Raw genomic sequence first — 15,814 nt, 5'->3', positions numbered from 1 at the left:
CCGGCAGAGCCGACAGCCGCACGGCTTCTCCATGCACCCAGGGCGGACTTCCCCCACCGTCCCACCCTCGGGACGCCACTGCTGACAAGGGAAGCCTCCTACTCCTAGAGCAGTGATCAGCTGTAGATCATACTCATATATGTACTTAATTTGCCACATTTCAATTAAATAAATAACTATCTGAATTGCTGAGTGTGTTTAACATGGGTGCTGAGTGTGTTTAACATGGGAGCTTCTAAAATTTGGTTAAACAGGATCTCCAGGTTATTTGTTACTTATATTGTTAGAATCTGTGCTTTACTGAACATATTGATAATCATGGTATAATGTGACAAAGCTAACATGAATTTAGCCAAGTGACGTCTTGCCTTAACAGCCTACTGAATTTTTTGAAGGCATGAATAAACTTGTAGATAAAGTTGAGCCAGGTGATGTAAAACCCTATTTTGCATAGGATGTTGAGGTTGGAATTAGGATGTCTAGGTTAATACGTTCACGTTTCTCCAGCATTTTACAAAAGGCTGTGCTGAATATGGAACCTTCTGTAAAATATGTATCAGAAAGCAGGCAGATGCAGGTGTATTTTGCGAGCACATACAGCAGGCTGAAAAGGAACAGCATCACTTGACATCTTCTATGGAAGTACTAGTTCTTGTTATTTCCATGTATTAGGGTCAGCAACTATACATGTGTGTGCAACCAATTAAGCTCACATATTGCAGAGGCACTTATAACAGATTCCAATGGAAATTAAAAAGTTATGGGATAGATAGAAAATAGACTACAGCTAAATAGTAATTTTCTCAATAGTGAAAGGTGATCTGTCCTGGAACCAGTGATTTTTTTAAACATATTTATAAATGATTTAGAAATGGTAACAATGAGTGAGATGATTAAATTTGCAGATGACACAAAATTAATCTACCAGTAAGCTGTTAAATCACAAGAAAATCATGAGAAATAGCAGAAGGCAAAGCAAAAAGTGATGATGCCCATAGAGAAGAAGAACCCAAATTAAAGCTACACAATGCTAGTAACATATAGTAATATAGTAATGGATGGCAGATAAAGACCTCTACGGTCCATCCAGTCTGCCCAACAAGATAAACTCATTTTACATGGTATTCGATACTTTATATACATATCCAAGTTTGATTTGCCATTTTCAGGGTACAGACCGTAGAAGTCTGCCCAGCACTATTCTTGTACTAGAAGTTCTGAAGCTAACGTCGAAGCCCCTTAAAATGACACTACGGCCCATCCATATCTATTCAGTCATGATCAGGGCACAGACCATAGAAGTCTACCCAGCACTGGTCTTACTTCCCAATTACCGGTGTTGCCACCCAATCTTCGCTAAGATTCTGTGGATCCATTCCTTCTAAACAGGATTCCTTTGTGTTTATCCCACATGTTTGAATTCCATTACTGTTTTCATCTCCACCATGTTTCCACCACCCTCCCTGTGGAAAAAAATACTTCTTGACATTACTCCTGAGTCTGCGCCCCCTTCAACCTTAATTAATGTCCTCTAGTTCTACCACCTTCCCATCTCCGGAAAAGGTTTCTTTGCGGATTAATACCTTTCAAATATTTAAACGTCTGTATCATGTCACCCCTGTTACTCCTTTCCTCCAAGGTATACATGTTCAAGTCAGCAAGTCTCTCCTTGTACAGTTTGCAACGCAAATCCCATACCATTTTTGTAGCTTTTCTTTGCACCACTTCCAGTCTTTTTACATCTTTAGCAAGATACGGCCTCCAAAACTGAACACAATACTCCAAGTGGGGCCTCACTAATGACTTACACAGGGGCATCAACACCTCCTTTCTTCTGATGGTTATACCCCTCTCTATGCAGCCTAGCATCTTCTTGGCCATGGCCACTGCCTTGTCACATTGTTTCTGCACCTTCAGATCCTCGGACACCATCATCCTAAGGTCTGTCTCCTGAGTCGAGCTTACTAATCTTTCCCCTCCTATCAGGTATCTCTTTTTTGGGTTTTTGCACCCCAAGTGCATCTCTCTGCACTTCTTCGCATTAAATTTTAACTGCCAGACCCTCGACCATTCTTCTAACTTTTGGAAATCCCTTCTCATTGTTTCTACTCCCTCCAGGGTATCCACTCTATTGGCTATCTTCGTGTCATCCGCAAAAAGGCAAACCTTTCCTTCCGACCCTTCAGCAATATCTCTCACAAATATATTAAACAGAATCGGCCCCAGCACTGACCACTGAGGAAGGAACTCCACTGCTCTCCTTCCTTTCCTCTTCCACTGTTCACCTTTTACTATTGAGAAAATTACTATTTAGCTGTAGTCTATCTATCCCATAACTTTTTAATTCCATTTACCACCACCTTTTCCACCTGTCGGTCAACAGGTTTCCTGTCCAGTTTACCACTTTTGGTCCTAAGTTCAGCCCTCGCAGCTTATTCATGAGTCTTCTGAATGCTAGGTCCTACATTTAGGAGTCACCACCCAGGTCAACGATCCAGGCAACATTGTAGACAATACATTTGAAATCCTCTGCTTGTGCATTGAACTTCTAGGGACAGAAAAATATCTACTGTATCCAAATGTACACCACTTCAACAGCATTTGGGCTTGCAGGTGGTAAATGAGAAATTAAATAAAATAAAAATAAACCAGAGGACAGAGCATAATGCTTCTACATCTGGTAACTTGGATGACTCAGTCTCAATCAGTGACTTCTTGCAAGGTTTTCAATAGACCTGACCACAGGCACCTCCAACCATGGTTGAGGTGGACTCCTACAGGAATCTGGAATCAGCAAGAAAAGAAATTGCATAGAACTCGGAGCCATTTACAATGCAGTCCAAACCTCCTGGATTCGAGGTCTAGTTATTCTTGTAAGGATAGACTATCAAATAGTGATGTTCTACATCAACAAACAAGGTGGTTCATGTTCCCTCTGATTTTATCATGAGGCCTTCAGAATATGGTAGCTTCCCGATAACTTTTCAGGCAACACACCTTCCAAGACAACAAAATCACAGAATAAACTCTCAAAGTCCAAAATTGGATCCTCATGAATGGTCTCTTGACCCACTAATATTGTACCACTTGTTTGACTGCTGGGGTCTCCAACAGTAATTCTGGGGCTCTGGGTTTTGTTTTTGAAAACCAGTGATAGAAGCCAATATCGGGGTATTGGCATTGTTAGCCATCCCCGGGCAGTTGAGGTTTTATTTTGTTAATTGTGAATATGTGTCTGGGAATTTTGTCTCTTGTAGTCAATTTAAGCAAAATTACAATTAGAGATTGCATATGTATATTTTGATTTTTCCAAAAGAGTAAGTTATTCTTAAGTTTTACAGTGCAAACATTTTTGTACGCATGAGAATTACTGAGTGGTCATGCTAAAAAGTCTATGACTTTGCCATGTTTAAAGGTAATCTCATTCCGCTCTGTATATAAATGTAGATAGTAACAACAAATAAAGCTGTAAAATTTCACATTGAAATTCCAAGGAGTTGCTGAGAAAACATTTTGCTTCACTCTGTATGTATGTGTATATATGCGTGTGTGTGTATATGTATTAACATATTAAATTTGGTAACAAAATGTGTGTTTTCAAAGTTGTTTTCACATTTTTCCTATTAAAGTTTTGTGCCTTTCTTGGTGCATTGTATCTGCACATGAGTTAACAGCTATTCAGCAGAATGACACAGCAAATACTCTTTGATTTTTAGCCAGTAAGTTCTTTCTTAATTAAAGTGAAGCTAATACTTTACTTTCTGGAATGAGATTGAGACTGTCTGGATGTCAGCAGTACATTTCTGCAAAGACTATGGCTGAAATTTCATTTTAAAGAAAATTTAAAAGATGACAATAGCTATAGTGAAAGTAGTTGTACAACTGGTTTAGTAAATATTCTATTTCATAATTATTTACTATAGTTCAGTTCTTAGAGTGCGGGGAAGATATATCATTTATTAAGCAAATGGAGCCTCAAGGATACATCAAACAGCATATGCAAAGAGGGTGCAGTCAGTGAGCCACTCTACAAACTCCGGCCTAGTTTTGCATATCCTGGAGGGACTGGAGCCATCCAGGTAGTTAGCTTGTATGTCATCAGCTGGCTAGGAAACCTCAACATACAGCTTTAATCTGCACCTTTTCTGGCATTGCTTGCCCAGCTAAGTGAAAGAAGAGGAGGAAGAAGTTGTCTAGTGTGCGTATAAGGGCTGTACCGAATATTCAGATTTGATTTGTTCAAATAGCGGTTTAAATTCAAATATGAATAATCTGGGACTCTACTGTGCTAAATCCTACCGAAATAAACATTTGAACTCTGATTTCACATTGCTTATTTTATTATTTGTTATGTTAAAGCTCAGTGCCCATTTGTATTTGGTATTCGTATTCAGCCAAATAATATTTTTCATTCTCTGAGGACAAGCAAGGCATAATTCTCACAATTGGGTTGCCCAGTCCAGAGCTTATGCTCAAACTTTACAAGAGCTTTGTGGAGCGCCAGACACGCTCCACCACGCCTGCGCGAGTGCCTTCCTACCCACCCTGAGAGCATGGTTACTGCAATTCTTTTTCTACTGTGGTAAGGAGAGGCTGCTTTTCTGGTGTCTCTTCATGTTCCTGTCTGGAAGAGCTTTTTTTGTCTTTTGGTGTCTTTTTACATAAGTACATATGTAATGCCACACTGGGAAAAGACCAAGGGTCCATCGAGCCCAGCATCCTGTCCACGACAGCAGCCAATCCAGGCCAAGGGCACCTGGCAAGCTTCCCAAACGTACAAACATTCTATACATGTTATTCCTAGAACTATGGATTTTTCCCAAGTCCATTTAGTAGTGGTTTATGGATTTGCCCTTTAGGAAACCTTCTTACCCCTTTTTAAACTCTGCCAAGCTAACCACCTCCACCACGTTCTCCGGCAACGAATTCCAGAGTTTAATTACGCGTTGGGTGAAGAAATATTTTCTCCGATTTGTTTTAAATTTACTACACTGTAGTTTCATCGCATGCCCCCTAGTCCTAGTATTTTTGGAAAACGTGAACAGACGCTTCACATCCACCTGTTCCATTGCACTCATTATTTTATATACCTCTATCATGTCTCCCCTCAGCCGTCTCTTCTCCAAGCTGAAAAGCCCTAGCCTCCTTAGTCTTTCTTCATAGGGAAGTCGTCCCATCCCCGCTATCATTTTAGTCACCCTTCGCTGCACCTTTTCCAATTCCACTATACCTTTCTTGAGATGCGGCAACTAGAATTGAACACAGTACTCAAGGTGCGGTCGCACCATGGAGCGATATAACGGCATTATAACATCCTCACACCTGTTTTCCATACCTTTCCTAATAATACCCAACATTCTATTCGCTTTCCGAGCTGCAGCAGCACACTGAGCAGAAGGTTTCAGTGTATTATCGACGACGACACCCAGATCCCTTTCTTGGTCCGTAACTCCTAACGTGGAACCTTGCATGACGTAGCTGTAATTCGGGTTCTTTTTTCCCACATGCATCACCTTGCACTTGCTCACATTAAACGTCATCTGCCATCTAGCCGCCCAGTCTCCCAGTCTCGTAAGGTCCTTCTGTAATTCTTCACAATCCTGTCGCGAGTTAACGACTTTGAATAACTTTGTGTCATCAGCAAATTTAATTACCTCACTAGTTACTCCCATCTCTAAATCATTTATAAATATATTAAAAAGCAGCGGTCCTAGCACAGACCCCTGAGGAACCCCACTAACTACCCCCACTAACTACCCTTCTCCATTGTGAATACTGCCCATTTAACCCCACTCTCTGTTTCCTATCCTTCAACCAGTTTTTAATCCACAATAGGACGTTTCCTCCTATCCCATGACCCTCCAATTTCTTCTGTAGCCTTTCATGAGGTACCTTGTCAAACGCCTTTTGAAAATCCAAATACACAATATCAACCGGCTCCCCTTTGTCCACATGTTTGTTAACTCCTGTTTTTTCAGTGTTCCTGTGTTTAGGTCCCTTTTTTCCTCTTCCCGTAACTTTTTACTTTCTTTTATCCAAGTTTTACGTTTCCTTTGTTTTCCGCATCATTAGGTTGCGTTAAGGCCTTGACGACTTCCAGGTTTTTCCCTTTCTTGTTTCTGGTGCTTTACCCCTTTTTCAGGCACCATCGCTTTGTTTGATTTGGCTGCGGAAGTTTTTCCATCCATGTCCACTCAAGTTCCCAGTGGCTTCAAGCGCTGTACCCAGTGCAATCGGACCATCTTGAGCAAGGACACCCGTCCTTGATGTTTTCAGTGTTTAGGGCCTGACCATAGCCCTGCTGTGTCCTCTGTCTTCAGATGAAGAAGAGGACCCAGGTTGCTGGAGAGGCTCAATTTGACAAGATTTTTGGAAACCGGTCCAATTCCTTGACGTCGGCATTAGTATTGAGGTCGGCGGCATCAGTGTTGAGCACTGCACCTGCATCAGGAGCCTCAGTCCACATGGCTGCTATGACACCTTTGGACACTGGGAGCAGTAGTGCATTATTATTTTATTATTATTTTTTGCATTTGTATCCCACATTTTCCCACCTTTTTGCGGGTTCAGTGTGGCTTACAATATGATATAAATGATGGAAATACAATTTGTTACAACTTGGTTATGGATTACATTGTGTAGAGTTAAGCGAGACAGTCGAAGTAACGTTAAGGAATATAACAATGGAACATAGACATTGAAACATTGGAAGGGGACAATGGGAGGCTTAAAGGGCAATATTAAGGCATGAAGACATATGGTATACATATTTCTCTGAGTGGAGGTATGAGTGATGTGTCTCCACCTGCATCAATTGGGTCTCCACCTGTCTCGATGCCAACTGCTGTGCAGGGCCCCCGGGACTGCTGAGCATCAGACCTGAACCCTAGGTGGCGTGAGGATTCGTCATCCTTGTTGGCACCAAGGTGCCTCTTAGCATTAGAGCGCAGCCACTTGCAAAATGTGTATTAAGTCATTTTTCAGCTGTTACTGTGCATTAATTTCAGTGTACTAGCTAAATAGCACTTCCATATCTGTTCTCCACCCTGACACACCCCTTCAAAAAAAAATATTGTGCAGTTAACACATGCAAATGGCAAATTAACCAAAACTTGTCCTGCATTATCTCATAATGTGGTTTAGTTAAAGGGCCCCCCTATATTAAGAATATAAGAATAGCCATACTGGGTCAGACCAATGGTCCATCCAGCCCAGTATCCTCTTTCCAATAGTGACCAATGCAAAGTGATGCACAATGGAAAAGATAATCCAAATCATAGTTATCTAATGGTATGCTCCACCTTGGGGGTCAGCACCCAAGAAAAAGATCTAGATGTCGTTGTAGATAATACGCTGATACATTCTGCTCAGTATGTGGCAGCAGCCAAAAAAAGCAAACAGCATGCTAGGAATTATTAAAAAAGGGAATGGTAAATAAAACCGCAAATACTATAATGCCTCTGTGTTGCTCCATGGTGCGACCTCACCTTGAGTACATAAGTATTGCCATACTGGGACAGACCAAAGGCCCATCAAGCCCAGCATCCTGTTTCCAACAGTGGCCAATCCAGATCACAAATACCTGGCAAGATCCCCAAAAAGTTCAATACATTTTATGCTGCTTATCCCAGAAATGAGCAATGGATTTTCCCCAAGTCCATTTTAATAGTGGTCTATGGACTTTTCTTTTAGGAAGCCGTCCAGACCTTTTTTAAACCCTGCTAAGCTATCAGTTCTGGTTGCCGTATCTCAAAAAAGATATAGTGGAATTAGAAAAGGTTCAAACAAGAGCAACCAAAATGATAAAAGGGATGAAACTCCTCTTATATATGGAAAAGCTAAAGAGGTTAGGGCTCTTCAGCTTCGAAACGAGATGGATGAGGGGAGATATGATTGAGATCTACAAAATCCTGAGTGGTGTAGAACAAGTAGAAGTGAATTGACTTTTTACTTGTTCCAAAAGTACAAAGACTAGGGGACACTCAAGGAAGTTACATGGAAATACTTTTAAAACAAATAGGAGGAAATATTTTTTCACTCAATGAATAGTTAAGCTCTGGAACTCTTTGCCGACGGATGTAGTAGCAGTGGTTAGCATTTCTGGGTTTAAAAAAGGTTTGAACAAGTTCCTGAACCAGCATAAGCAAGAGCAGTCTCAAAATGGCCACAAGGACCACCTGTGGCAGTCTCAGCAGCCATTTTAGCTACGGAACCAGCAGGGGAAGAGTGACTGGGGATCGTTACTTTAGGAAATGTTATGGAGATAAAGTTCCTAGATCAATGGTTCCCAAACCTGGTCCTGGAGCCACCTCAGCCAGACATGTTTTCAGGATATCCACAATGAATATTCATGAGCTAGATTTGCATGCAGTGGAGACAGTGCATGCAAATCTCTTTCATGAATATCCATTGTGGATATCCTGAAAACATGACAGGTTGGGGTGCCTCCAGGACCAGGTTTGGGAATCACTGTCCTAGATGAAATAGTAGAAAAAACAAAAGAAAAAACAACGGGAGAATTGGACTCTTTTTGTTGCATTCTAGATGAAATAGTTCCTGTATCAACTGCTCCATGAAGCGGTCATCTAACAAAAGAGGGAGCTATTATAGATCTAGTCCTTGGTGTGAATGGCAATGGTGTTTGGCCATAACATGATCAAATTTGATTTAATATTTGGAGTGAGGACACTAAGGAAATCTACTGTGCTAGCATTTAACTTTCAAAAAGGGGAGTGTTAAAATGAGGGAAATGGTTAAAATAATGCTTCAAGGAGCAGCTGCAAAAGTTGAGTTTACATCAGGTGTAAATGATAATTTAAAATACTGGCTTGGAAGACAGGCCAAATATGTTCCATGTATTTAAAAAGGCAGAAGGAAGGCCAAACTACAACTATGAAGTTACTAAGTAATACAAGTATTTAAAACAAATGGGAGAAAATGTATTTCACTCAATGCATAGTTAAGTTCTGGAATTCGCTACTAGAGGATGTGGTAAAAGCAGTTGTCCAATCTTTTTTTTTTTTACAAAAAAACTATGCTAAGTTCATGGAAGAAAAGTCCATACACAGGTATTAAGGTAGACATGGAAGAAAACCACTGTTTATTTCTGGGGGTAAGCAACATGGAGTATTGCTACTTTCTGGAATCCTGCCAAAGTATTTTTGACCTGGATTAGCCACTCTTTGAAACTGGACTTGATGGCAATTATATTCTTATTTTTTTTAACTGTCTCATCCGAAAGAAATGTATTCTCAATTGCTGGTTACAATATGCCCCTCCAGCTTTTTGGTATTGGACAAATAAACTTCTTGCCCTCGTGATGTGGGAGTCATATAGTGCTGATAACACCTCCAAACAACAAAAAGCTTTTTTAGGGACAGGCACATAGTCTGGTTTTCAGGAAAGGATTTGATGTAAAAACAGAGAAGCATGACAGTAGATAAGGGGCAAATGGCCTATCCAGTCTGCCCATCCTCAGCATCTACTATCTCCTCCTCTCCCTAAGAGATCCCACATGCCTGTTGAATGCCTTCTTAAATTCAGACACAGTCCTCATGTCTACCACCTCCAAAGGGAGACTATTCCACGCATCCACCACCCTTTCCATAAAAAAGTATTTCCATAGATTATTTCTAAGCCTATAACCTCTTAACTTCATCCTATGCCCTCCCTCACCTCCTGTACATTAATGCCACAGAGACATTTAAACATCTCAATCATATCCCCTCTCTTCTGCCTGCCTTCCTAAGTATACGTACTGAAGTCTGTAAGTACTCAGTGTTGTCCACCAATGGAATGGCTGTTAGTGGGAGCCTGGGGAGGGTTTCGGGGGGGGGGGGGGGGGGGGGGGGGAAGAGAGGGGGTGTGGATCTCGGTCTTACTGTGGAATGGTGAGAGGTTATAAAAGTCCAGTCCTCATACCATCCATTTTTTTAAGTTTTATTTATATTTTGCAAAGTAACAAAGAAAACAATAAAAAAACAAACTCAACAACTACTGGAAACCACCTACATTCTTAGGTGGTATATAAATTTTAAAATAAAAAAATGTCAATAATCAATAGCTATCCATCTTAATTGAATGAAAGCTTTGCCTGTTAGATCTGCGCTTGAGGATGTGGATACAAAGGGTGGGAGAAACATTTAATGTTTTAAATAGATGCACTGTTGCTTTGTTTTGTTGTATGTATTTTGTTGATTCAATCAATAAAAAGAATTTAATAATAATAAGCCTGCCTTATCACTTCCAGATTTAGTTGTTGGGGCTTTTTCATTAACACTTCAAGAAACAAAAAATAGAGGCACAATCCAACAAAAAACCACAAAGGTATGAAAAAAGGTTGGCTAAAAGCTCACGGTCAAAACGGTTTGGTAAAGGTCACTTTTATTCAAATGAGCCCAACATTGCCATGTTTCGGCTTGCGCTTGTATCAGGGGCATGAACAATTGTCCTGTAACCTTATTCAGTTTATCTCTAAGTAGTAAAATTATGTCTGACAGACATGTTCCGGTAATAATCCTTACCTTTTGATGAAGAAATCTCAAGCCACAGAATAATGAAAATCCTTGTCACTGAAGGCTTCAGTGACAAGTTTCATTATCCTGTGGCTTGAGACTGACCTTTACTATACTGCTTTGGACTTTGTGTTTTATCCAACTTTTTTTCATACCTTTAGCACTTTAAGCCCACATTGGGCACTTCTGCTCCCCCTCTCTCTTAATAGTGCAAATAACTTTTGTTGGCCCCAGTTTGAAATGTAGTTTTAACTCTGCTCTTTAGTTTAGAATTAATGAAACCAGGGATAAGATTTTCTTTGACCATTCCTTCTTCAATCTCGCACTTACTGCAAAGCGAAATTTTATAGCAAGCAGAAGGCACTGTGGTGTTGTTAAAGACAGCTATAAATAAAAAGGAAACTTGTATGTAATGTTGAAGCTTGCACTTCTCAATGTGGCACTTGTAATTTAGTCATGTGTGGTGATACTCCTTTGTCTGCTCAGTTTACATAAGTAGTTCTGTGTGCCAAAAGGTATGGTCTTTATGACTGACAAGAACACACATTGCTTAGCTTCCACTCACTATTGAATTGCAGTTTTCATTTACGTGACCTTCTGCCCTTTTCACTTTAGGAATTAACGCAGGAGTATGATGAAAAGAAAGCCCAATATGACAGCTGTGCAGCAGGTCTGGAAAGCAATCGTTCCAAGCTTGAACAGGTAAGCTAGTTTCTGATTCTCTTAAGGAGGTCAACTAATACAAAATATCAGTTAAGCTGATTTTCAGGGCAAGAAAATTTTACCATGTGACTTCCATTTTTTTTTTAAGCTGTACGCTAGCTACCCATTGAGTATTGTATAATTTATAAAATTTCTGTATTGGTTCATTTCTGTCCTGGTACCTATACTCCTTCATAAACACTCTGTTCTGCACATTAAATCAATGAGCAATTTCCCCTCTTTTTGTCAGGTTTTTCTGGACATCTTCTGAGACTCCGTGTTCAGTGTTGTTTGGCCCACAATCTGGAATATTCTCCCATTATCATTGTACTCAGAAACCTCTTTACAAATGTTCAAAATCTCTCTAAAAACATATTTTTTTCCTAAAAGCGTTTAGTAATTAGCTGCCTATGGTTTGCTGAACTGGTACTGCTTGGTTTAGGTTGGGCATTCAGGGGTATGGAAGCACAGCATCTAGGTGGCATTTTCTGATCTTTCCTGTTTCCTCCTTTTATTTTGTAATGGTATTTTTATTGTTTACTGTTTTGATGGTTTTCCCTAAAAGATTTATCAAATAAAATGAACCTTGTCACGTAATCTCTAAGTAAATTGATTTATTTGACTACCTCTTTTAAAAAATGAAACATTTTGTGGAACTCTCAGGATGTTCCTAAGCATCATAAGGTGGGAGAAAGTACACTCATTGTGTACCCTTAAGTACCAGCACTGTGGGTGCTAAGCACCCCCAGCATTGAGCAAGCTCCCTTCATTGTATCCAGGAAAGGGGTACTTCGTTTTGTGTTTAGCACCCCCCCAATCGTTTGGTGGGTACTAAACGGATACATAACATAGACGTTGGTGTCTGTGTATGTACCTAGCTGTAATCTAATCACCACACACAGATTTCTTTCTGATATTAGAACTTTTTTTTTTAACTTTACTTTTTTATAAGCAGTCTATCTTAACATCAAAAGGCTTCCCAAGATTATAAATCACTGCACATAGGGGCCTTTTTACTGAAGGGTGGTAAGTGTTTGGGGTTTGTTTTTTCTTTGGATCTCATATGTTCTAGTGGTTAATAACATTATTTTGGCAGCTAGCGTTTGCAATTAATTATAGATTTTCTATGACGTTATTGTGCTTTATTCTTTATTACATTTACTATGAAGCATATTTTCAAAGCATTTACACTTACAAAGTTACATAGTAATCTATGTAACTTTGTATGTCTAAGTAGGGCTGGCCCAAGGCAAGATGCCCGCCTGAGGTGGAGTTTGCATGCCGCCTCCACACCCCTCCCCCGGGCATTTTACCTCACTATGGTGATGTTCCAAACCCGGCAGCGATTCCCATATGGTGCCCTTCTGCTGCCGGCACCTGTCTCTTCCCTTTACTGCAACTGCCCGAGTGAAACAGGAAGTTACTTCAGGTGGTTGCAGTAAAGGGAAGAGGCGGGTGCTGGCAGTTGCAGGGCAGCATATGGGAATCGCTGCCGGGTTTGGAACATCACCGTGACAAGGTAAAATGCTGCAAAGCTCCCCCCCCCCCCCCCCCCCAAGATGCCGTTCCTAAAGAGTGCTGCCTGAGGTGGCCTAATGGTCATGCTGCCCCTGTGTAAGTGCTTTGAAAATGAGCCCTTTACCGTCTAAATTGACACACAGAACTAGGCTGTTTACAATTTAAAAATTTAACATATAATAATATGAGAAAAAAGAACTCCAATAGAAAAGAGGGAAGAAACAGACAACAGACAAACAGTTATCAACAAATAAACCAAACAAAGAACAGAAAACATGAGGATAATCAAGAGTAAAGATAAAGAGAGGTAAAAAAAAAGGGAAGGGAAAAGAGGACACCAGGACTCCGTCATCACTCCACCATCATAGTCCAAAAACCTGCTTAAGCAACCAAGTCTTAAGGGCAGTTTTAAATTTGGGAAGGGAAAGCTCACTACAGATATCTACTGGAAGATTATTCCAAGAAGCAGGGGCCAAAAAATAGAAAGCACTGTGACGTGTCCACTCATACTTGGCAGCTTTGGGGTTTACTGAGCGTAACAAACACGTAGGGGAATAAAGGATGGTAAGGCAAGGAACCAATTCTGAAAGCTTTAAAAGCTAGAAGTATTATTTTATGTTGAATTCAGTAAGAAATAGGTAACCAATGAAGTTTCTGAAAAAAAGAGGAGCAACTGAGTCATATTTACTAGCATACCAGATAAGACACACTGTTGTTGAATTCCTCGTATGTGTCTTTTGTCTGTTTGGAGATATATCCTTTATAATGGCCATATATATTTTACTACTGTACATTTACTTTATTGCAATAAGAATAATGAAATTCAGAATAGTTTTATATTTGCAAACATAGTATTTTTAATAAACTATGATCTACTAAACCATATGTTTTCTCTGTGGAACTAGGAAGTCCGAGGGCTTCGAGAGGAATGTGCACAGGGCGAAAGCCAATATCATTATATTAACTGTATGCGAAAGGTAGGACAATAAATGGCAAGTCCAAAATTTTTGTCCTGAAGTATATGTAAGTTGCTAAAACAACTCGCATTCTTTTCTTCAGAATGTGGAAATCCTGTTGCAGCGAGCAGCTGATGAAATGAAGGCTTATGTTTCCCCTGACCCACAAGAAAGAAGAAAGGCTATTAGGTAAACGTTTTCCTTTTTTTTTTTTTTTTCTTTTCTTTCTTTGGATTTAGCTTATTCCATTTCATTCTGTCTGTTCATGCTTGTCCCAGTTTGAGAATGCCAGTACCATTTCTGCCCCTACCATATCTATTGCAGAGTCTTGGGGGAGGGGTCGGCACTTTTCCCTCTATATAATTTGCTGACAAATCCCTACATCTGAAGCAATGGGAGGTATTGTCAGTGGAAGGAGGAGTTGACCCTTGGCCTCCTAGATCCCCCTCCGTTAATATTAGATTATAATCACTAGAACATTGCTTCTCCCTCCCCTGTCCTCTTTCCTACTCCTATGGGCAGATTCTCAAAACTCTGACACTGTACTGCAGCGCCAGAGAAATACTGCCAGATCAGTGCAGAAGAACAACTCCCCAATGCTCAACGTTAATGAGATGCAAATAAAGGTGCACTCATCGTTGAGCATTAGGGAGTTAAGGGGGAGGATTGTGCCTGGGCATGTGCACAAGAGTATGCTGCAATGTCCCTAACCCCATCCCCTTCCCTCTTAAATTAAAAACTGGCTTGGCCCTGGTGGTCCACTGGACCCCAGACCCCCAACCCCTCCATGTACCTAAGGCCCTGGTGGTCAGGTAGACCCAAGACCCCCACCCCCGAAAATAGATAAAATTCTGGTGGTCCAGTGGGACCCCTGGCCCAGAACCCCTCCCCCTGAGGACTGCTGTGGGTGGCCTAGTGGTGGCCCCTTCATACCTTTTGAAGAAGGAGGAAGGAAGGAGTCCTACTCCCTCCTACTGGGCACGTCATCAAAATGGTGTGACCTTGCCAGGTGTATCCTGGGATGCACTGGGTGGGGCCTAACTACTGAATAAAGGAAAACTCATATTACCATATAAGGAGTTTTCCCTTATATAGTAGCTAGGCCCACCCAGTGCATCACAGGATGCACCAGGCAGGGTGCCGCCACTTTGATGACACGCTGAGCAGGAGGGAGTAGGACTTCTTCCTTGACGCCTTCCCTCCTCCTCCTTCAAAAGGTATGAGAGGATTGGGGGGCCACCGCTATGCTACCGGGTAGTCTTTGGGGGTTCCTGGCCAGGGTTTTATCTATTTTGGTGGGGGGGGGGGGGGGGAGATAGTGGTCCACCAGGACTTGAAGGGGTTTGGGCTCCAGTGCCTCTTTTTCTGCCCTCCCTATTCGGATAGGGCTTCGACCTCTCGACATCGCCACAGAGGGCATCGTTCCTCGGTGTCGAGACAGGTCCAGTGTCAGAGTACCTTGACACAGGTAGTGTCTGACACTGAGCAGGAGCACTCGTGGGAATCAGAGGAAGATCCCAGGTACTTCTCTTCCAATGAGTCTTTTGGGATTCCCTCTGACCCTTCTCTTCCGCTGGAAAGAAGACTATTTCCACTGGAGAGTCTGTCTTTTTCCTCTTTTGTCCGGGAAATGGCTACGACTATTCGTTTCCCTATGGAGGTTGAGGATAAGCCCAGGTCTGACATGCTGGAAGTCCTGGATTATTCTTCTCCACCTAAAGAGGCTGTGACAGTCCCTCTCCATAAGGTACTGAAGGAAGTCCTTATGAGAAACTGGTTCGCCTCTCTGTCTGACCCTGTGGTTCCCAAGAAAGCTGAGTCCCAATACCGGATCCACGGTGAACCTGGATTGATGAGGTCCCAATTACCCCACAATTCCATGGTGGTGGATTCTGCTCTCAAGAGGGTTAGGAGTACTAGAGACTATGCTTCGGCGCCCCCAGGCAGAGAAGCTAGGACTCGTGACTCTTTTGGGAGAAAGACGTATCAGGCCGCTATGCTCGCTGCCAAGATCCAGTCATACCAGCTCTTCACGAGTGTACACTTGCAGGACTCGATATGTCAACTGTTCAGCATGGTTGATGCATTCTTTGCAGAGTTGGCCGAGCCTTTTCGTCAGGTGGT

General features: G+C 41.5%; 1 protein-coding gene across 1 annotated transcript in view; it reads left to right on the top strand.

The window, feature by feature from the left end:
• The window catches only part of IFT81 (intraflagellar transport 81), a 133,859-nt gene that overhangs the window by 102,627 nt on the left and 15,418 nt on the right, over positions 1 to 15,814 (top strand). Inside the window, exons 15-17 of the mRNA XM_030218881.1 lie at positions 11,130 to 11,216; positions 13,640 to 13,711; positions 13,794 to 13,879. Coding sequence (XP_030074741.1) covers positions 11,130 to 11,216; positions 13,640 to 13,711; positions 13,794 to 13,879 — 245 coding nt within the window. The remainder of the gene's footprint in view (positions 1 to 11,129; positions 11,217 to 13,639; positions 13,712 to 13,793; positions 13,880 to 15,814) is intronic.

The sequence above is a fragment of the Microcaecilia unicolor genome, chromosome 11, assembly GCF_901765095.1.
Source record: "Microcaecilia unicolor chromosome 11, aMicUni1.1, whole genome shotgun sequence".
NCBI classification, from domain to species: Eukaryota; Metazoa; Chordata; class Amphibia; order Gymnophiona; family Siphonopidae; genus Microcaecilia; species Microcaecilia unicolor.
This window is presented reverse-complemented; position numbering and strand designations above follow the sequence as displayed.